This window comes from Schistocerca serialis, chromosome 6 (assembly GCF_023864345.2).
Source record: "Schistocerca serialis cubense isolate TAMUIC-IGC-003099 chromosome 6, iqSchSeri2.2, whole genome shotgun sequence".
Classification (NCBI taxonomy): Eukaryota; Metazoa; Arthropoda; class Insecta; order Orthoptera; family Acrididae; genus Schistocerca; species Schistocerca serialis.
In genome coordinates, this window is record NC_064643.1 from 296,233,113 (window position 1) to 296,255,117 (window position 22,005).

At 42.4% G+C, this 22,005-nt stretch overlaps 1 protein-coding gene across 1 annotated transcript in view; it reads left to right on the forward strand.

The window, feature by feature from the left end:
- The window catches only part of LOC126484828 (trissin receptor-like), a 192,578-nt gene that overhangs the window by 45,942 nt on the left and 124,631 nt on the right, over positions 1 to 22,005 (forward strand). The window contains exon 3 of the mRNA XM_050108424.1: positions 18,058 to 18,315. Within this exon, the coding sequence (XP_049964381.1) occupies positions 18,058 to 18,315 (258 nt within the window). The remainder of the gene's footprint in view (positions 1 to 18,057; positions 18,316 to 22,005) is intronic.

The following is a 22,005-nucleotide window of genomic DNA, read 5'->3' on the forward strand; positions in this document are numbered from 1 at the left end:
TTGGCCCCGCATGTCCTGACTTTGACCCGCACCCTTTGAGACTGCCGCCCTTTCTGTACTTGCCCGAAGCCATCTAACCTAAAAATCCGCCCAGTTCATACCACACAAACCCTGCTACCCGTGTAGCCGCTTGCTGCGTGTAGTAGACTCCTGACCTATCCAGCGGAACCCGAAACACCACCACCCTATGGCGCAAGTCGAGGAATCTGCAGCCCACACGGTCGCAGAACCGTCTCAGCCTCTGATTCAGACCCTCCACTCGGCTCTGTACCAAAGGTCCGCAGTCAGTCCTGTCGACGATGCTGCAGATGGTGAGCTCTGCTTTCATCCCGCTAGCGAGACTGGCAGTCTTCACCAAATCAGATAGCCGCCGGAAGCCAGAGAGGATTTCCTCCGATCCATAGCGACACACATCATTAGTGCCGACATGAGCGACCACCTGCAGATGGGTGCACTCTGTACCCTTCATGGCATCCGGAGGGACCATTTCCATATCGGGAATGACTCCCCCCGGTATCAGCCTGAGACAGAGCCTGAAACCCGTTCGTCAGACAAACTGGAGAGGCCTTCCGTTCAGCCCTCCGGAATGTCTTTCGCCCCCTGCCACACCTTGAGACGACCTCCCACTGTACCACAGGTGAGGGATCAGCCTCAATGTGGGCAGTATCCCGGGCAGCCACAGTCGTAGTCCGATCGGGGGATGTATGGGACGAGTTGGCCGTCCCCGACAAACCCCCATCCGGGCCCCCACACTGATGCCCATTGGCAACAGCCTCAAGCTGTGTGACCGAAGCCAACACTGCCTGAAGCTGGGAGCGAAGGGATGCCAACTCAGCCTGCATCCGAACGCAGCAGTTGCAGTCCCTATGCATGCTAAAAATTGTTGTGCAAAGAACATCTGAACTAATCTACCGAGAGCACAATTCGACACAAAATTTAAACGGCCGCCATTTCCCAAGAAACTTTTCAGCATCTGACTGAACGTATTTCTGCGAGAGTGGAAGCTGTCATCAAGGCTAGGGGTGGGCCAACACCATGTCGGATTCCAGCATTACCGATGGGGGCGCCGCGAACTTTTAAGTCATTTTCAGCCAGGTGTCGGATACTTTTGATCACACAGAGTAACTAAAGTAGCTGTGCAGTAGTTTTTAAACATCAATAAAGTGACCTAACGGTAACACAACAGATTACTGAAGCGCACTTAATTGTAATACGGCGAGCAAGACAGAATGGTCGCAGCACGCCTGTTTTTACGACGAACAGCTCAGGCCTTGTACGTTCTTCACAAAGTCATTGAAAATGATTTTGCTGAAATTGTTAACAACGTCTTTTGTGTCTTGAACTCTAGAGTTCCAGAAGATGATTGTTCACCTCTGCATAGTGGATATAGAACGAATCTTACGATTCGGAAAGTTAGTCTAAGAAGATTGCTAGACATTTGTTCAGGAATGCGAGGTGGTGATAGATTTTTGCCTTTCCAGAAAGGTTTCAACCTTTCTTGTTCGCTTATAAGGCCTAGCAAGTATTATATATAGCTGTGTATTAATTTCCATACTAAATCAAGATTGCTTGGAAATTTTTTTCTTGAGTACGAGGATAAGGTATATTTTACAAAACCCTACGCCATTTTAAGTAAGGAAGAAGGTAGGTCTCCTTATATTGACGGATAACGCAAACGATATTTCTTTCCCTGAAACACTTGAAAAATTAACCGTAGAGTTATGTCAGTGTGACGTCGACTCAGAATCTTCGTCCCTAAGTTTAACTGCCAGTGAGCTCTGTGTAAATGTTGTTCATGATTTACCTGTGCCAGAAATCCCAGAAGCTAGAAATTTATTAACACACGTGGTAACAGTGTGTAATGAGGCATCTCTGGTGTCCTTCCAGATTCGGTGAAGTACATTTCCAGTTACACTGCATTTAAGAGCCAAAACATTGATAAATCTTTAGATTTTCCAGTAGCAAAAAGTGGAGGAGCCTTATACATACTGGATGGCAATTATATCTGATGGTGGTCTTTACTCTCCAGCTCCAACATAGACAGACAAGGGATTGCAGTTTGAAGAACAATGTGTTATTTTTCATGGAAAATGTAATGAGCAAATAAAAATTATGTTGTAAAGTCTCTACGCTCTATTTAGAAACAAGAGTTCCATGAGATTCATAAGTCAAATATTGCTTTTAATATAATAACGAGACAATTTATAAAGATTAGGTGTCTGAATCAAGAAGCAAAGCAATAAATCACGAAGAAATGTGCCACAAGGAGGAAGCAGATATGAATTGCATCTTATTGAGCTACTTTACATCTTACAAATTATTATTTGTTTAGTCCTAGTACGTAATACATGTGTGTTTTCATTGGTCCAACTGTGTACACAACCAAACAGAAGGTAAAATGAACGTATTACACATCACAGCATCTGTGGTGCGACGCACCTGACGTATAATCAAATTGCTTTGCCACACTATGCATGCTCACCGTGACCTCAGGAGACTCCAGTTATTTATAAGCATTTCTGTCAGAATAGCCACCCCTGGGTTTACCCACATTCCTTGTTCACTTCCATACAGTACGCCTAAGGTATGTGGTGTAAAGCTCAGAGTGGGGGTAAAAACCCTCAGCGAGTTTTCATACTGACTGACATCGATCCAGGAGTTGGAGTCCAGGTTGCAGGTTTGTCTTACTGCAACATTTTATTCTAAGCTCTAGCTCGTCCCGGCAGGTACCTCTAGAGGTGAGAAAACGAGGTAAGTCTGTTCTTTACTTCTCACATGTAACTTTTCCAATGTTTTACTTCAACGTTGTATAATGTAGGGTTTGAAAAGAATATTCAACTAATTACTCTTGACACTAGTGCATTTAATTTTCACTTTCGCGTAGAAATAATTGTACCAGTTTGTCCGCAAAATCAACAGAGGCAGCTTTCGCAGAAAATGGAGGACTGGGGCAAATACCTGCAGTTGGTTAGTGATAAATCCCGGCAGCTGCAACATTGTGACGACAATTCGCTGTGATAACAGCCGCAAAAGATGAAATTCAACACACTCTGCGTAAGATTATGCCAGTGAAGATATAATTACGCTGTGTAAATTAAAGATGTAGGGTAAACTTTCTGATAAAGCATTAGAAACTCTGTTTCCAACGTCGACACCCAACAAAGAACGAATGAAAGAAGAATGCACGGGAAAAGTATAGCTTGCTACTGAGAATGAAAGGCGTGTCAATGAAACAAAAGAGCACACCATTCAAAGAAAACGACAAACTAGATTTCATTTCATCAGTGCCGAAAATTAAAGAAAGCAGCCTTCAAACAGTCAGCTGATTATTCTTCAGAGTCAGATTCAGACTTTTCACATGATGACAGTAGCTTAGATATTGATATGGACATATTATTTGGCGGACAAGTATCTGAAGTCGGAGAACAAGAGGCTGTGAGTTCAAGGAACAATCAGAGGTACCATGTTTACTAGGTACCTCGATAGCTTACCCTCCGTAACTGAGAACTTCCAGGTTACTCTAGTAACCCTCTTTTCGCGGAGCATAGAGTATTATTTTTGCACACGTATTTTTATGGATTATGTTCAAACTTACGTGAACATATCAGTTTCATACTGTGTTAGGTAACTTGGCTAAGTTCTTTTATTACTCACTCATGAATTTTTATCCTCGTTTATCTGAAATGGGACAAAGACCTCCAGTGCGGGGTTCTAGCCCATTTTATGGAGTAAAATTGTAGATTTATCTATAATGAATGATCAGACAGAGCTAGAATTAGGAGGGGTACAGGTAACAATCCAAAAAATGATTTAAATAGGAAATCGCGTGAAAATCCACCTCCACCTACCGTACATTCTCAGAGACGCTTCAGTTTCATGGTTGTACAGTTATTTTTATTAGTGATGAATTCTCCATTTGGGTGCATCAGTCTACTTCTTACATCCCCGTTGCTTCGTACCTTTCCAAGGTAAATGAATTCCTTCCCTATATCTACAGCGTAGCCACGAATTTTGAAGTTACGCTTGACACGCAAGTCGCCGAAGTGGCGTCAACTAAAAGGACTTGCAATACGGCGGCCGAACCCCGAAGGCGATATACCGGTCAATAAATGCCATACGACCATTTCATTTTGAAGTTACATTTATCACGGATATCAGTTTTAGTATTCCTAATTACTTCGGATCTTCTTTGATTCACGGTAAGTATACATTCTGTGGTCTGTAGATGGTTCATTCCATTCACCACGTTCTGTAAACCTTTCTCACATTCACGGAGGACAGGCGGCATCAGCAATTCTAGTCGCTGATATACTTTCGTCCAGAAAATTAATCACAGTCCTGAATCATTCTTATATTTCCTTCGTTGCTTATTCAACAAGCTGAATAGTAGACCAGAAAAACTACATTCGTATCTTGCAGCCTTTTTGATCCGAGCTTCTCTCTCCTGGTCTTCCAGTCTTGTTGTTCCGTCTTGGTTCTTCTTCAAACCTTCTTCATCAAGTATCCACCTTTCGCCATATAAGAGTTCAAAAACCTACCACTTTACATTGACGGCAAATCTAGCTGGTTTTATTTTCTTCAGACTTGGTAACATTACAAAGCGCGACGTCAGAACTGCTACGCTGCGTTTCTAAATTTGCTTCTTAGGATACAGAAGTCGTTGCTCTCCCGGTATTGTCAGTCATCTACCTTACACGTGTATTGCGATCCAGTTACAATGTATAGAAGTCGCGGAACAGGGTTAGAAGATAGTGTAGTGAATTTACCCAGTAAAAATACCTTCGCAAATTAAATATCGGTTTACCTGCTTTGCAGAAAGTAACGTTCTAGCCAGTGCTAATGTTTAGTCCTCGAGACGGTTAGACAAACTTCAGCTCGTTGTCGATGAATGTAGACGGCTTTTCTTTCTAACCATCGAGCCACTCACATCAGCAGTGTGGCATCAGCCAAGAATCAGGAGAAAGTGTTGCAATATCGAGTTAAACTAATACATGATTATTATCGGTCTCATCAGAACAAGCAGTATTCTGACCACTGTAACAGAAATTAGGGCCATTGTTTTATGGCAAAAAAATGAAGAAATTACTAAAAGAAAGTATCTTGTCTTGCAGAACATAATGAAGCTAATAACGAACTGATTAAGAAATATTTGAGTAACTCCTGACGAATATACAAATCATCAGCTGAAGTGCATATTAAACTAGGCGCTTTCCCTGAGTAATTGTGCACAGTTGAATCCGTTTTCTTCACTATCTGTCAAGGTCTTACTGAAATATAACAGATTAGAATGGTATTTAACGTAAAATATTTCCATGACGATACGTTCCGCATACGCCCAGCGTCCTTTAGTTTGTGGAAGTTGCAATACCCAAAATAAAAAAAAAACCCAAACGATACAAACTTAAAAGGAACTATAGAACAGTGTACCAGAATTAAGTGGTTCAGCCCAACAGCGTCTCCGCATGTGAGGTTATCAGGTCAGTGTTAAACTAAAAATTGTAAAGTCTGCACAGTTCATGGCTAGTTCAATGAAAATAACATTGTGACTAACAGATTGCGGTGGTGTGGGAGGTGGAGGGAACGATAGTGTTGCCTGTGAGCCGCCTGCCACGTTTGACGGAACGCTACATGCAACACGGCGATCACGTGGAGCGCGATGAACTAATATAGTCTGGGCCCAACCACATCATGCACAAATTTGTTTGAATCGAAGTATATTCACTGCAATTCACTAAAATTTATGACGAGATAAGAAGACTAGAGTATTGCGGAGCCCGCAAAAAAAAAAAAAAAAAAAAAAGTTTGAGTTTTAAATACTGTAATCCTGTCACGTGGTGTACCATGCCCGTATTGTAACCTGCGTATAAGAAGCGTTGCCAGTTTCGAATAATGCACTCAGTATGCGGTCACGTGCTCCTTCATGAATAAATCAGCTGTCTGATTGGCTTGTGTAATCAAGCGTGCTCTAATGCATTCGAACTGTGTTTCCTCTCTCTGGCAATTCACACGAATCCTCTTTGATTCCACCAGCGCTTTTAGGAATCCTAAGCGATTTTGTTTCATCACAGTTAACAATGTGACAAACAAACGCTAATTTCAGTACATATGCAACAACACCTTTATCTGGGACGTTAAAAAAAGTGATCCATATTCGTACAGCAGAGAACACGTGTCAGAACTGGAAACAACTCGTATAAACATTTGTAGGGAAATCAATGGTTTTTGAATTACGGATCATTTGATTGGTGTCGAGAACGGCCATTACTCACAAGGCGAACTAGTGGAGATAAAAATAATAGTGCAAAGTATTTTCATATAGTAATAATGAATTCTCTGGATAAGATGTCTGTATTGGGGTAGTTCCAAATTTACGTTTTCAGTCCCATATATATTAACAAATGGAAATCTTAATTAACAATTACTGAATAATACCTGTTAATAAAAGTGACTTTGAAATATGATACAGAAATGCCTTTTTGTTAAACGAAAATAAACTATATGTATATATATCAACAATGCCATTAAATCTCTTGAAATAATAAAGTACGTTATTTCGTGTTACATGTTCCGCATTTCTGTAATGAATTACAATTATTTGTGAATACTCACATTTTCATGGGAACTATAGGAGAGGGTGTTGAACTTACAGCAGAATTACCACTGTTGTGTTCTGCGGATCACTGGTGTTCCATGGGAATTGAGTAAATGTTCCGCAAAGTCTCTTAACAACATTGTGGCTCTTATTCGACATTTTTCCTATAATAATAATTTTTTGAAATTTTATTTTGATTTCTGTGTTATTAGTTACGAATTTAATCAAAAAAGTTTTCTCATTTTTAAAATTACATTAACTTAAAAATAAACAGGCTTTTCATCCGGTTACCAGAATTCTCAAAGTACTCCATCAGAGGAAAAGTTTGGGACCCCTCACCAAGGGATAGTGTACTTAGCAACACATGCTGTGGATTGATTGGTACTTCAGTCTAGTTACTAGTTTTCGAATCACATGAACTCACGTAAGAAAATGAGTACTAGAGATCGTCGTAAGCAGAGATGGATTAAGATTCAGGGTAAAAGAATATCAGTGGTAAGATTCGCTGATAACTTTCCTGTTATCAGTGAAAGTGCAGAAGAATTACCGGACTTGTTGAATGAAATGGCCGATCTAATGAATATAGAGTGTGAGGTAAGGCTAAAGCAAAGAGAGACGGAAGTGATGAGAAGTAGCAGACATCAGATTAGCGATAAAAAGATCAAAATTGGAGACCAAAAGCTAGACGAAGTGAAGGACCAAGAAGGATTTAGAAGGAAGATTAACAGAGTGAAACGAGGAGGGGGGGGGGGGCAAGCATTCGCGGCCAAGAGATGTTTGTTAGTATCAAAAATCGGCCTTAATCTCCGGAAGAAATTTCTGAGAATGTACGTTTGGCATTGTATGGTGGTGATTCAGGGACTGTGGGAAAAACTTAAAGGAAGAGATTCGAAACGTTTAATTTGTGATTTTGTACAAGGATTTTGTAATTAGGTGGACTTACAAGATTAGAAATCAGGATGGTCTCCACCGAATCGGCTAAGAAGGGAGGTACAGAAAAAAGAAGAAATAAGGGACAGGAAGGTAGGACATGTCTTAAGACGTCGTCCGTAGTACCAAAGGAGCTGTAGAACGGAAAAACTGTAGGAGGAAACAGAGATCAGAATACATTCAAGAAATAACATGCAGTGTATGCAAGTGAAGGGGGTTGGCACAACAGAGGATTTCGTGGCAGGCCTCATCGAACCAATCAGAAGACTGATATCCTCAGACCTCTCTCCCCCAAAATAAATAATTAAATAAATTGAATGTCGCAGCATCTCCGGATAGACACTTACTGAATGCCATCGTTTGAGTTCGATAAGAGTGTGTTTGCCGCCAATGGGAAGACAGCCATAGAATTCAGATACACTCGGGGTTTCGTGCTGCCGACAAGCCACCACTGATCCTGGCACGCGTGAAGGTGCAATGAATCCAGTCATACGAAGTAGGGCACTAATTCTCTTTTCCTTTTGATCGCGAACCCTCGAAAATCGGTAGAACTGGCCAGTGGCTAGTGATTAGAGTTTATAGCGAATGTGTGTACGTAAAAAAGATAAGCGAAAATGTGGGTGGTAATTTAATAAAACAACACAAGGAGACTTAAATTTTGTTTGTATTTCTGGCGAGATATTCAACGTGCCGCTGTCTCTTGGGGCATTGCAGTTGAAATTTTTATGGAGTCTTCGAGGCCTAGTAGTGATAAGTAACAGTCACCTATTACAGAATTTATAACATTTTCTCTTATTAAGCAACAACAGTGAGCATGTAATACCTTCTTTAAGGTAAGTAACGTCTTGGCCGACGTGAGACTTGAATTGCGCAAACGTGTTACACCCGACAGAGAGTTACAACGGCATTGACACTAACGGATAAGAAATCGGTCGAAAACTTTTCATAGAACCAGCATTTGGCTTAAGTGATATAAAGAATTCAGTGAAAATCTCAATTGTGTGAGCGACTTAAGTACCTTAACCACTGTGGCAGGAATATCTTAATTCAGAGAGAAATACAATAATAATTGATGGTAGAAGTGTATGCTGGACACGTACCTACTCTAGAGAAATCGTCTGCAGGCACTCGACGCTAGCACAGAGGTCAGAATCCTCAGCGCGGCTGTCACATTTGGCTGACGAGACGTACGGCTGGTGGTGGTGTGGGGGTGGGCACAGCTGCCGTGGGTTGTGATAGGCAGCCGCCAAGGGAACTGGGAAACTGTGGGACGTAGCTGGCCTCTCTCTGCATCTGACAGCTCTATCCGGGAGTGAAGCGTCATTCACAGAACAGGTGAGCACGCCGCGCGGACTGCACAGGACTGCTAATGCAGTCACTTTACCGCAGTGTGCACAAGTGTTTGCCGCGAATGACGGCGTTCATAAACTTTACCCTAATAGAATAGGAATGGATTGTTACTGCATTCCAGCTGATATGTCTGCGTGAGCAGAAGAAACTATCGATCAAAGTCAGAAAACAATTTACTGGACTGTTCAATTAACCAAAACAAATTCTCCAAGTATAACACCAATACAAAACAGTGATCCGTCTTCGAATCGCAACTACATACAAGAGTAATATAGAAAACAACTGAAATAATTTCCTACTAGTCTCCGCCAGAGACATCACTGATATACCAAGCCTAATCCAGAGATCAGCGAGACGATCCAAGCCGGTCTCCCAGGGCGGCAGCTTTCCCCGTCTGCTGGCGGTCGATGTACTGCCGATGTGCGGCGAGCGCCGGCCTTTATAGCGGATGAGTACCTCGGAACTATTTTCCATCACGTGGTTTGACGTGTGAAAATAGTTCCGGGATCTGCAGCGACCTCTTCCTTATGTTTATGTGGGCCGGCAGTGGCCCCTGGTGTCCGCAGCTCGTGGTCTCGCGGTAGCGTTCTTGCTTCCCGAGTGCGGGGTCCCGGGTTCGATTCCCGGCGGGGTCAGGGATTTTTCCTGCCTCGAGATGGCTGGGTGGTGTTGTGTCGTCTTACTTTATCATCATCCATCCCCACAACGGTCGGAGGAAGGCAATGGCAAACCACCTCCACTAGGATCTTGCCTAGTAAGGCGGCGCGGGTCTCCCGCGTCGCTCCCCTACGCTCTGTAAAGAAGTATGGGACTCATCATCAGTGGCCGCTAATGTCTTTGCTGTCGTTTTGTTGTTGTTGTGGCCGTTCATCAATATTGCCTGTCGGTTGTGCAGTGCTTTGGTGTGCTTGCGAAGCGGGCAGCCCGCGGCTGCAGGCTATCAGTTTGGTTGCTGATACTCTAGGCGCCGTGACGTCTGGTGGAGAAGGCCACAGCACCAGTGTCCAATAGTTAAGAAATGGGAGCCTGCTCCTGAACAGATTGTCGAAACGGTTACGGTAAAAGATGAAAAGTAAAATCGTATGACATTCTTGGATGGGAGACCAGGAAGTACGTTTCAGCCACCACAGTGAAAGTAAAAAAAATAAAAATAAAAAAAAATATTTTACTTGCAACATATCGCTGCTTCTCTACACATACATTTCTTGTTGCGTGGTACCAACTAGGTCTCTTCACTAAATATCGATGTATTGATACATAGCCAGTTTCAGGAAATATCCATATATATCACCGATATCCATTTCACCTTTACATCGATATCGAAATGCCAAAATCGTGTATCAACATTTTTATTTTAGATTATATTTTTTTCGCAATTTTCGATAAATATTTGAAGATCTTTTGAAATAGTGCAGAACATAATTTTGCTTTCACTGTGCGAAGGAGTCCTATGATTTTTCGAGCTTTCATCACATCCAGTCTTTCTCTTTGACTATGTGAATAAAGCAGAAGTCAGATTGCACTGTGGGGCGGGAGGGGGGGGGGGGGGCGGTATGAATAGGCTAACAATGTGAAGATGCAGCACAACAATTGCGAGAAAAATAATTTTTAACGCAACTATTGTGCTATTTTTTCATATCAGTATTCTTCAAAAACAACATCTGAAACTGATGAAGGAAATCTAAATGACAAGATTCGTCTTTGCGGTGGGCGCAGGTATGTGAGGGAAAGGTTGACGTAATCGGCGCTCGACGCTACCGACAGAACCTGCAATGTTTAACTTCACCACGCAATTTTGACTCTACAGCTGCTAGTTTGCTGGCATTTACAGAAATGAAGAAACAGGGAAGTCGACATGAAGTGTTCCAGACAAATCTGATATGTGACGAAACCGAATGACGGACCGATCGGACACCTTTTATTGTTCCACTTATATGCATTTACAATTGTTATGAAAGCAGTTAACGCCTAGCATGAACGTGCATCGTTTTCCTATCAGTTCTTGCTCTAAAGGGGAATAAACAGGCAGCTAGCTTGTTGATGTGCACAGTATCTAATCATAAACAGAAACTTAAATACACAGCTCTAAATCTGACAGTATATTTACAAAGTGCAGCCGATATTTCTTTTTGCCGGTACGTATCTTTCGGCGTTATATCGATATATCATAATATTTTCGATATATGGAGGGTGTATTGTCATTTTTTTAAATATCGATACATCGGATTCCCGATATTCTTAAAAATATCAACAGTCCTAGTTCCAGCTTTCCAATCCCCTCGTCCCCTGTGATTTTCTCGAATTCCCTAGCTGGTCTACAACTGTTATGTGTGCCAAATTGCTCTCCTTATTGCCAGAGCTTCATGAGGGCGAAGAGATAAAATCGGAGGGAGCCAAATCCTGGCTGTAGGGTCTGTGATCAAAGCATATCGAATACGCTGCGGGACTGTCATAGTTACTCCTGCAGTAGGCGGACCAGAATTATCATAAAGAGGGAAACTGCATGAAATCGGACGAAATCCCTCAGCAGAACTTCACACTTGGCGGGAGACACTGCATTCCAGACGTCTTTATGTGATCTCTACATATCAATGTTTCTAGCGGGAAACCCTATTATTACTTTCGGCCCTCATGACAACAGTAAAAGTAAGATTACGTACATCAATCACAACGCGATTATGAGCAACGTGGGGTTCACGCTTTCGCCTCGAGATGTGCAGTGCTGTAGTTGCGCGTTTCTTTTATTTAAAGTCTCAACTTCTCTTTGCAATTTCTTGGGATGTAATTGGCATATTGCGGTGCAACCATCTCAATTCTTTTTGTGGTATTTCACGTCATCGATTGGGTAAGAAATAATACCGCGTGCCATTTAAAAAAGACACAAGTTTTCGTTGAAACTAATACTTGTTTACTTTAGAGAATGTCTCACAGTATTTATTTTCATGAATCCCTGTCCTACAGTCATACTAGTAAAAGTCGTTTTGCCGGCCGCGGTGGTCTCGCGGTTCTAGGCGCACAGTCCGGAACCGTGCGACTGCTACGGTCACAGGTTCGCATCCTGCCTCGGGCATGGATGTGTGTGATGTCCTTAGGTTAGTTAGGTTTAATAGGTTTAAGTAGTTCTAAGTTCTAGGGGACTGATAACCACAGCAGTTGAGTCCCATAGTGCTCAGATCCATTTGAACCATTTGAAAAGTCGTTTTAAAATATCTATTTTTGTTCCAGAGGTATACGAGCTAAAACGTTTAACTGGCCCAAGCTATTGTTGATTTACAAACCCTTGCGAGTCCTCTTAGCTACGAAACGTGAATGAATTTCACAAAGAGCAGTTCCTAAAAGTAGAGAATAAGAAGCAGAAATAAAAGTGAACCAGTACCAAGAACTCAACCGGTTCGCCGATAAAAGTGCCCTTAACTAAAAAATAGTGTAATAAATCGTATCGTTGTGCATGGGCACAACATACTAGAAGCACAAGAGTCTTAGTGACACCGCGACATCACGAAGAATGACAGCAGGAACGTCGTAGGCGCTAGCAAGTTTTCCTTCCCCAAATTTCTGTGACTCTTGTTCTAATTTTTCCAAGCAGAAGGACACTAATTTCTTTTTTGCAGCTGGTTGCTGATTATTTTGATGTACACGCCCAGTTACTACACTAGCTTTCTAAACGGGTGTTTACCATGGCCAGGCTGCACACCACTGTGTGGCCACATTAGAATGATGCGAGCTTTCTAAGTAGGCACCGTTATGAGACAAAAATAAAAAAATACGCTTTTCTTAGCAGTTTTATTTTTGTATCAAAACCTGTACTTTAATTATTAGTTCTACACAATTCCCAGGAATATTAGGAATTTAATCGTGTCGTACAACCAGCTTTGAATACCATCCTCGTAGGAATGTGCCTTCTGAGCATAACTTTTGATAATTTAAGCGTTCTGTAACATTTGCATAAAGCGTACATTATTGAGGTTTATGAACGATGGGGACGTACGGAAATAGGGATAGCTCTTAAAGATGGCAGTAGAATGTGCTTGATGACGAACGAAGTGCAAACTTCAGTCATTACTGAAGATTTGGTGCAGAACGATTTCGAGGTTAATAAAATTGCTAAGATCGGTCTACTTGCTTTATTTTTATCTCAGACTGGTATTTTCTTAAATAAACACTTTTCGTATTTCCGTCAACAGAACATGGCAATATTGTTCTGTCGCTGAGCGATATTGGTGATAAAACAGGCCGTTGCAGGTGTTTGCAGCAGTATGTCAGAGGTGTTGCCGATGTTGTTCACATACGATGGAAAACATTTCTCTTGCCTGTAAATGCTTCCACCTGACCCTCAGCCTTGCTTGCTCTTTATCACGCCAACGAAGCTGCCGTGACAAGTAACGTAAACCTAATGGCGACACACTATCTTCACTGTGGGCAGATGTGAGAACCATGAATTTACGAATGTTACGAATGTAATACGCACATCTGCGCACAGAGCTTTGGAATACATCAAGTAATATGTACAGTGACTGCGGTCTGAGGAAGAAGGACATGCTCGCTGCAACTGTCGTGATAGAAGAGCTGAATAGAGAGTCATAACTGTATTCTGAAATTGATAAAGTAAACAGTGAACCCAATGACAGAAGTTTATTAATTTAAACTTCATTTAGGTTTCGACACTAATAAAGGTATCTTCTTCAGAAGTACATGCTGTAACATTGAATATACATTAACACGAATCACGAGCTAAAGTTAAATACTGTAACTAATGTATTCTTAAGACATCTAAACTTTTTGGAGCTTCATCACGTGTGTTCCCGTATTCATAGGCAATCCTTCTCAACTGTTTTTTTTTTTTATCTGTGAATGTTGGACCTGAAGATTTCGCGGTTTTGAGCATCTACTGGAGTAGTTCATGCCAGTTTCAGATAAGTTTCGATCTCGCCAACCCATATAATCGTCACCATTTTGGCTTTGCTCTTGTTGTCACAAAAATCTACTATTAGCTTTTCAATCGGTCTTATTTCAATTAAAATCTTAACCTCCGATTTCTAATGTTTCTATGGAAAATTGTGCATTGTTTGATATCCTGATTGTTCATCTAAAAGTATTGAGCCCAGAATTTTTGTTAAGATTTTTCACTCTTTTTTTCGTATTTTTTGTTTCTGTTTTTCTGATCAAAATTAGTGTTTCTGATCCATAAAGACATTCTGGTTTATTTACTTTACTGTAATGTCTTAGTTCCTTGTGGATGTAGATACATTCCTTCTGGTAGGTAAGTCGGGTTCTATTCACCTTTCCTGGATGGTTTATCCGTTTAAAATTGTGGAATATCTTCGATTTTGCCACATTTCGTCTCCATGAATGTTAGAGCCTTGTTGTTGCAGGTAATGTACTCTGTCTTTTCAAAAGATATCTGGAGACTTTTTCTGTAGTTTGCTTATGTTCTCTATCTGATGTTGGGCTGATGAACTGTAGCGAGTTGATATTGCTAAATCGTCTGTAAACATCAGGCAATATATAGATAACACATCTGTGCCTAAATTGATTGATTGGCAAATTTTGACAACTGGTTTCTTTCTGTGCCATTCCTGTATCAGTTTGTCAAAGACACAGTTGAAAAGTGTGGTGTCACCGCCAGACACCACACTTGCTAGGTGGTAGTCTTTAAATCGGCCGCGGTCCGCTAGTATACGTCGGACCCGCGTGTCGCCACTGTCAGTGATTGCAGACCGAGCGCCGCCACACGGCAGGTCTAGAGAGACGTCCTAGCACTCGCCCCAGTTGTACAGCAGAGTTTGCTAGCGACGATATACTGACAAATAACGCTCTCATTTGCCGAGACGATAGTTAGCATAGCCTTCAGCTACGTCATTTGCTACGACCTAGCAAGGCGCCATTACCAGTTTATATTGAGATTGTAATTAATGTATTATCAAGAGCGATGTTCTCCAATTATGGATTAAAGTTAAGTATTCCAGCAGCAACGTACCTTATTGGCTATATTAATTACATTTCCTGTTCCAGACCTCACGCCAGTCTGCGTGAGCTTAAACGCGTGCATTTCGGCCTCCTCTAGCAACGCGGTGTTGGCTCTTCTGCCAACACATCAAAAAGTATTGGGTGCATCCTATCTCATTATCTTACTCCAGTTTTGATTTCAGATGGATCTGAGAGTTCTTCCATATATTTAACATTGGGCTTCGTATGTGTCAATATTTACACACCTTGATCTCATTTCTTGAATATCTAGGAAAGTGATTAGCGGTCAGTTGAGTCATAAGCTTTCAAACCAACGAAAATGAAGACAAAATTATTACTACATATTCTCTGATGTCTTTGGATTAGCTTTAAGTACATTTTCCTTGGAAACGAACGGCCTGATCTGAATCCTTGCTGATAATCACAAATTTCTGCTTTAAGGAGACCATGGGATAGAATTTTATATGCAACTGATAGTAGTGAGATTCCCTTGTAGTTATGTACGTCTGTTCTGCCGCCCTTCTCTTGTATTGCGTGGATTAACCCGTTTTTCCTATCTTCTGGAATTTGTTCTCTTTGCATGTCTTGCATGGTTTTCTTGATTTTTTCATGGTGTTAGAGTTGGCTAATTTGAGAATTTCTGCTAGGATTCCATCTTCACCAGAAGCTTTACTGTTTATTGGGTCTTTTCACCTGTCTGACAATTTCTTCTTCACCTAGGTTAAGGAAAAGTTTAATTTTATTTCAATTTATCTTAATGAATTTCTCCAATTATTCCACCAAAGCGTCTGTTACAAAGAGATATTTCAGACAGAATCATAATTAAACCATGTATACTTCTTTACTAAGTATCAGTAACCAAAAACGGGAGGGTGACCACCAGTTAGATTGTAACTGGTATACAGTCTTTCTCACTGATAAAGGCCTGAACAATTCTCGGAAGAACTGTCGCTACGATATATTCATTATTCTGGACAAGATATGCATCCAGCAGCAGTTCACGAATTAATGTTTCGGAAGCAATGTGCTTACTTAAGAAAGGAAAGCTGCCACATTACCTCCTATCTCCTTTGTTGCTTTTTCTTGTAAAACGCAAATGCAGGACAGCCGTACTACCTTTAACCAGCTCTCTTTCGCCCATTTCGAGGCCATACTGTGGCCTGCGTAGATATTCGTGATGTGGATATCTGTTATCATTAATTTTAATGAAAATAATAGGTCGTTCACGCAAATGATGTTTCATTTAATTACTTGCGAATTGTTTTTGTCTCAGTATCATCATACCAGTCGGTGACACAGAGACTTTATAAAATTTCTGCGAAGGAGTTGAGGAAGTACACACCTATACACCTTGCACATAAATTAATATACAATAAAATTACCGAAGCTATTATATGGTAACATTAATTTTCACTTTTTAGTTATTTTGAAAATTTTTAAATCCATTTGTCAATTACCACTGATTTTTAAGATTTTACATATGCATTATGCGATGTTACGTGTTATACATACGATATTTGTCATGTGTCAGTGCTCATTAGCTTCTTCACTGAATACGTAGAGGGTGACAGCCTGAGTGACAGCTCTACACTGAAGTGAGAAAGGTAATGGGATGGCTCCTAACAACGTGTTGGACTTCGTCTTGCACGGCATGGTGCACCAATTCGACGTGGCATTGACTCTCGTTGGAAGTCCCCTGCAGAAACATTGAGCCATGCTGCCACTATAGCCATCCGTAAATGCGAAAGTGTCACCGGTGCAGGATTTTGTGCAAGAACTGGCCTCTCGATTATGTCCCGTAACCGTTCGATAAGATTCATGTCGGTCGAAGTCGGTGGCCATATCATTCGCTCTAGCTGCGCAGAATGTTCTAACCAATCGCGAACAATTGTGAGCCTGTGACTTGATGCACTGTCATCCATAAAATTTCCATCGTTGTTTGCTTCAACACTGCCATTTCCAGTCAGTGATCGGGCCTGTTGGATCAGACGACCCAGCGCATTCCAAGTAAACACAGACCTTACCATTAAGGAGGCACCACCAGAGTGTATAGTACCGTCTCGACAACTTGGATCCATGGCTTCTGGGGCGTGCGCCACATTCTGACTCTGCCATCGGCTCTTACCAACTGAAATCGGCTCACCTGATCAGGCCACTATTTTCCTGTCGTTTTTGGGTCCAAACGATATCGTCACGAGCCCACGAGAGGTGCTGCAGGCGATGCCGTGCTGTCAGCAAAGGCATTCGAGTCGGTCGTCTGTTGCCATAGCCCGTTAACGCCAAATTTCCCCGCTCTGTCCTAACGGATACGTTCGTCGTACGTCAGACATTGATTTCTGCGATTATTTCACGCAGCATTGCTGACACCTCTACGCGAGCGCCGCTGCTCTCGGTCGTTAGTCAAGGCAGTCTGCCACTGCGTTGTCTGGGATGAGAGATAACGCCAGAAATTTTGTTCTCTCGGCACGCGCTTGACACTGTGGATCTCGAAATACTGAATTCACTAACAAATTCCGAAATAGAATGTTACATACGTGGAACTCCAGCTACTGTTCCACGTTCAAAGACTGTAATTTCCAGCCGTGCGACCATAATAAATTCCGAAACCTTTTCACATGATACACTTAAGTACAAATGACATCTCCGCCAATATGCTACCCATTTATACCTTGCGTACGTGATAGTACCGCCATCTGTAACTAGGCACATCGATATCCCACGACTTGTCATTTCAGTGTACGATTGCTGTTAGCACAACAAAATGTTCAAATGCGTGTGAAATCTGATGGGTCTTAACTGCTAAGGTAATCAGTCCCTAAGCTTACACACTACTTAACCTAAATTATCCTAAGGACAAACACACACACACCCATGCCCGAGGGAGGACTCGAACGAACCTCCGCCGGGACCAGCCTCACAGTCCATGCTGTTAGTAACAATTCGCGATTGTTGCCAATCTGATATCGTCAGTATAGGGTTTAAAACAGGATATTATTTTCTACGTGGCACATCGTTGGAGAGGTTGTAATTGTAATTAACTAGTGAATAAACTAGAAACTATGTGACTTCCTTTGAATAAAATATAGAGTATTAAAATTTCCGACGGTGTATTAACAATGTAACGTTTCCCCCCCTTTAGTGTTCTCGGGTTCAAGGGTACCGTTTTGGTGTCCCATCTGCTGTAGTTGCTGATGGAGCCTTGTGTACTGTGCGGGCAGGCGGTGGTGGCGTGGGCGTGGCTGCTGGCGGCCGGCTACTCGTCGCCGCGGCTGCTGTGGATGAAGACGGTGCGGCTGGGCAACCAGACGCTGTGCGCGCCGGACCGGTCGCGCTACGACCAGGGCCTGCTGGACGGGCTCACGTTCGGCCTGCTGTACGTGCTGCCGCTCGCCGTCATGCTGGCGCTCTACTCGCGCATCTCCGTGGCGCTCTGGCGCAGCAGCCGCGGTCTCTCGCCGGCGGGGCACTGCCACCAGGTAGCGTAGCCTCGGCCACCTGCTGTGCAGGCGTACCAACATTGCCCCTGTAACTTGACTTCTGATGCTCGCACCCAATGAAAATCAAAATTTATAAATCCTGTGCCTCCAAAACCTCTCCCTTTGCTAGTTTAGGAACAGAGGAACAGTTCAAAACAAGTGACGCACACATACTTTCGCGGCGTAATGATTTAGTCATCAGACCGACCTTCGTAGCCGAGAGCGATAATGCGCTGCTTACTGGACTCGGGTAGGCGTGCCGGCCACGGATCGAATCCGCCCGGCGGATTAACGACGAGGGCCGGTATGCCAGCCAGCTGGGATGTGGTTTTTAAGCGGTTTTCCACATCCCGCTAGGTGAATACTGGGCTCGTCTCCACGTCCCGCCTCAGTTACTCGACTCGCAGACATTTGAAATCGTTCGCAGTATTTCATGGCTTAAACTAGATGCAGGCAGCTGGGATACACTAATTCCGTCCTGGGGGTTCTGGGTGGTGCCAGGAACGGCATCTGGCTACCCTCTGACACTAACATTGTCAAACCCATAACTAGGCCGACCCCACTTTGAAGTGGGACAAAGGCCCAAAGAAACCGATGATGAAACGGGTATTCGTTGGACAAATATATAATACTAGACCTGACTTGTGATTACATTTTCACGCAGTTTGGGTGCTTAGATCCTGAGAAATCAGTACCCAGAACAAACACCTCTGACCGTAATAACGGCCTTGATACGCCTGGGCAATGAGTGAAACAGAGCTTGGATGGCATGTACGGGTACAGCTGCCCATGCAGCTTCAACACGATACCACAGTTCATCAAGAGTAGTGACTGGCGTATTGTGACGAGCCAGTTGCTCAGCCACCACTGACCAGACGTTTTTAGTTTGTGAGAGATCTGGAGAATGTGCTGGCCAGGGCAGCAGTTGAACATTTTCTGTATTCAGAAAGGCCCGTACAGGACCTGCAACATGCGATCGAGCATAATCCTGCTGAAATGTAGGGTTTCGCAGGGTTCGAAGGAAGGGTAGAGCCACGGGTCGTAACACATCTGAAATGTAACGTCCACTGTTCAAAGCGCCATCAATGCGAACAAGAGGTGACCGAGACGTGTAATAAATGGCACCCCATACTATCATGCTGGGTGATACGCCAGTATGGCGATGACGAATACACGCTTCCAATGTGCGTTCACCGCGATGTCGCCAAACACGGATGCGACCATCATGATGCTGTAAACAGAACCGGGATTCATCCGAAAAAATGACGTTTTGCCATTGGTCCCCCCGTGTGGTCGTTGAGTACACCATCTCAAGCGCTTCTGTCTGTGATGCAGTGTCAAGGGTAACCGCCGCCATGGTCTCCGAGCTGATAGTCCATGTTGCTGCAAACATCGTCGAACTGTTCGTGCAGATGGTTTTGTCTTGCAAACGTCTCCGTCTGTTGACTCAGGGATCGAGACGTGGCTGCACGATCCGTTACAGCCATGCGGATAAGATGCCTGTCATCTCGACTGCTAGTGATACGAGGCCGTTGGGATCCAGCACGGCGTTGCGTATTATTCTCTTAAACCCACCGAGTCCATATTCTGCTAACAGTCATTGGATATCGACCAACGCGAGCAGCAATGTCGCTATACAATAAACTTCAATCGCGATAGGCTACAATCCGACCTTTATCAAAGTCGGAAACGTGATGGTACGCATTTCTGCAACGGCGGGGAATGCTGTTTGTGTATGAGAAATCGGTTGGAAACTTTCCTCATGTCAGCACGTTGTAGGTGTCGCCACCGGCCCCAACCTTGTGTGAATGCCCTGAAAAGCTAATCATTTGCATATCACAGCATCTTCTTCCTGTCGTTTAAATTTCGAGTCTGTGGCACGTCATCTTCGTGGTGTTGTAATTTTAATGGCCAGTAGTGTAAGTAAAGAAATATTAATAAGCGGTATGAGCGGTTTTACTCACAAAAAAATGTTTTATTCGCCACTGAAGATTTTGACTGTACAAGTTGATGTAGTGTAACTCATTGAACAAAGATTTCAATAACCAAAGACTGAATCCAGTATTTTATTGTTGTGTGTTCTCAGTACCCGACCATTCCATAATTTCTATTGACTTTTCTTGTCAATGTTTTCCTGTAGCTGGCATTGAATTGCATTGGACATGGAATTCGAGTCACAATCAGTTTCAGTTAATTTGATGAGGTACAGCCCCTCCACATTTTTTTATTGAAGCAAACTATCTTTCGATTTTCCTTTGCAGTTATCTCAGTCTGAATCCCATAGAAACAAATGTGCTACCATTTGTGGGTTAGGTCATCTACTAACATGTAAATAAACAATGCAATCGGAAAAGCATTTCGCAAAGAATTCTGAGTATTTAGAAAAGAATGAATGTATGATTTTTTAAAAAAGATATAAAAAAATGTTCATTTTTATATGTCGGGTTGTTCACAAAATGTAGGTTGATAAAAACTGCAAAATATAGATCTAGAGATTCTTAGATAATTATTTACTACTGTGCTAGCCAACTACACTGCACGTACACAAGTTGCGATTTTACACATAAAAAAACCAACAACTTTCCACCGGAAAAGAAGCTTCTACGTGGCTGAAATACGTAAACCTCTCTTCTGAATGAAAATAGGGAAGGTACCTCACCTGCCAAGGGACGTTATTTAAAAAGTGGCAAAGGATGTCGATGGCACAGCAAAAGTCGCTGGGCAAGGCAAATAGGGTTCCACTCCACCGTGAGTGGGCGGCTTCTTTACTTCAAAAGTAGGAGCCAGGCGGCGGGGAAACGGGTTAAACGGCACGGCAAAAGGCCTCTTAATTGGACATGAGAGTAGAGAGGAGTTGCATTTACTTTGTAAAACCTAGTTCCTGACGTAATTTTCTAGCCCTGGCTCGTGTTCAGGTTGCATCGTCCAACAAAATTTAATCAGTTCTCTTTATCATTTATGAGAACAGCAATATTGTTGTTTACGGTAAAGCTAAGAAAATGATGATTAGGATGGAAAGCTACATGAAATTTTGGTTATCTCAACATTACAGAAATAATAGATTAATAAGAGACAGTAATGAAAGTCTAAGTTTCGTATCACCCCGTTTGATACCTGGAAAACCAATGACACAGATCAGAGCCAGAAGAACAATCTCGAAGAGAATAAGACACTAGCGGTGAAAACATAGTGAACAAAGTCGATACAGAATTACTATGCAAGTAACAATATGAAACAGCAATTTGGACAGTGGTCATATGAAGGCCAAGAAACATACGTGGTTGTTTGAAAGAGATTGAAAGAACAGTAATAATAATAAGACCGCGATAAGCGAATGTTACACCATAAAGGGACAGACAAAATCTCTAAGCTTAAGAAGCAAATGAACTAGAATACAGAATCCGTGATAGAGGTTTTAGCGCGGTATCGTACTATCAGTCCTAACAAGACAAAATACGAATGTTATTTAAAAAAGCATCACGTAAATGTAATGTGAACCTCATGCTAGGAATACGTATTCCGTGAACGAAATCCTACATGTAAATCAAGTAAATAGAAGAGTCCGATGATTAGTCAAAACAAAAATGACTACAACAGTTAAAAAAAGTCATCTCCCGTGAAAGCCGTCTATAGAAACGGTGTATCAGGTATGTATTATCTAAAGAAGTGATTATACATGCGTAAAATAGT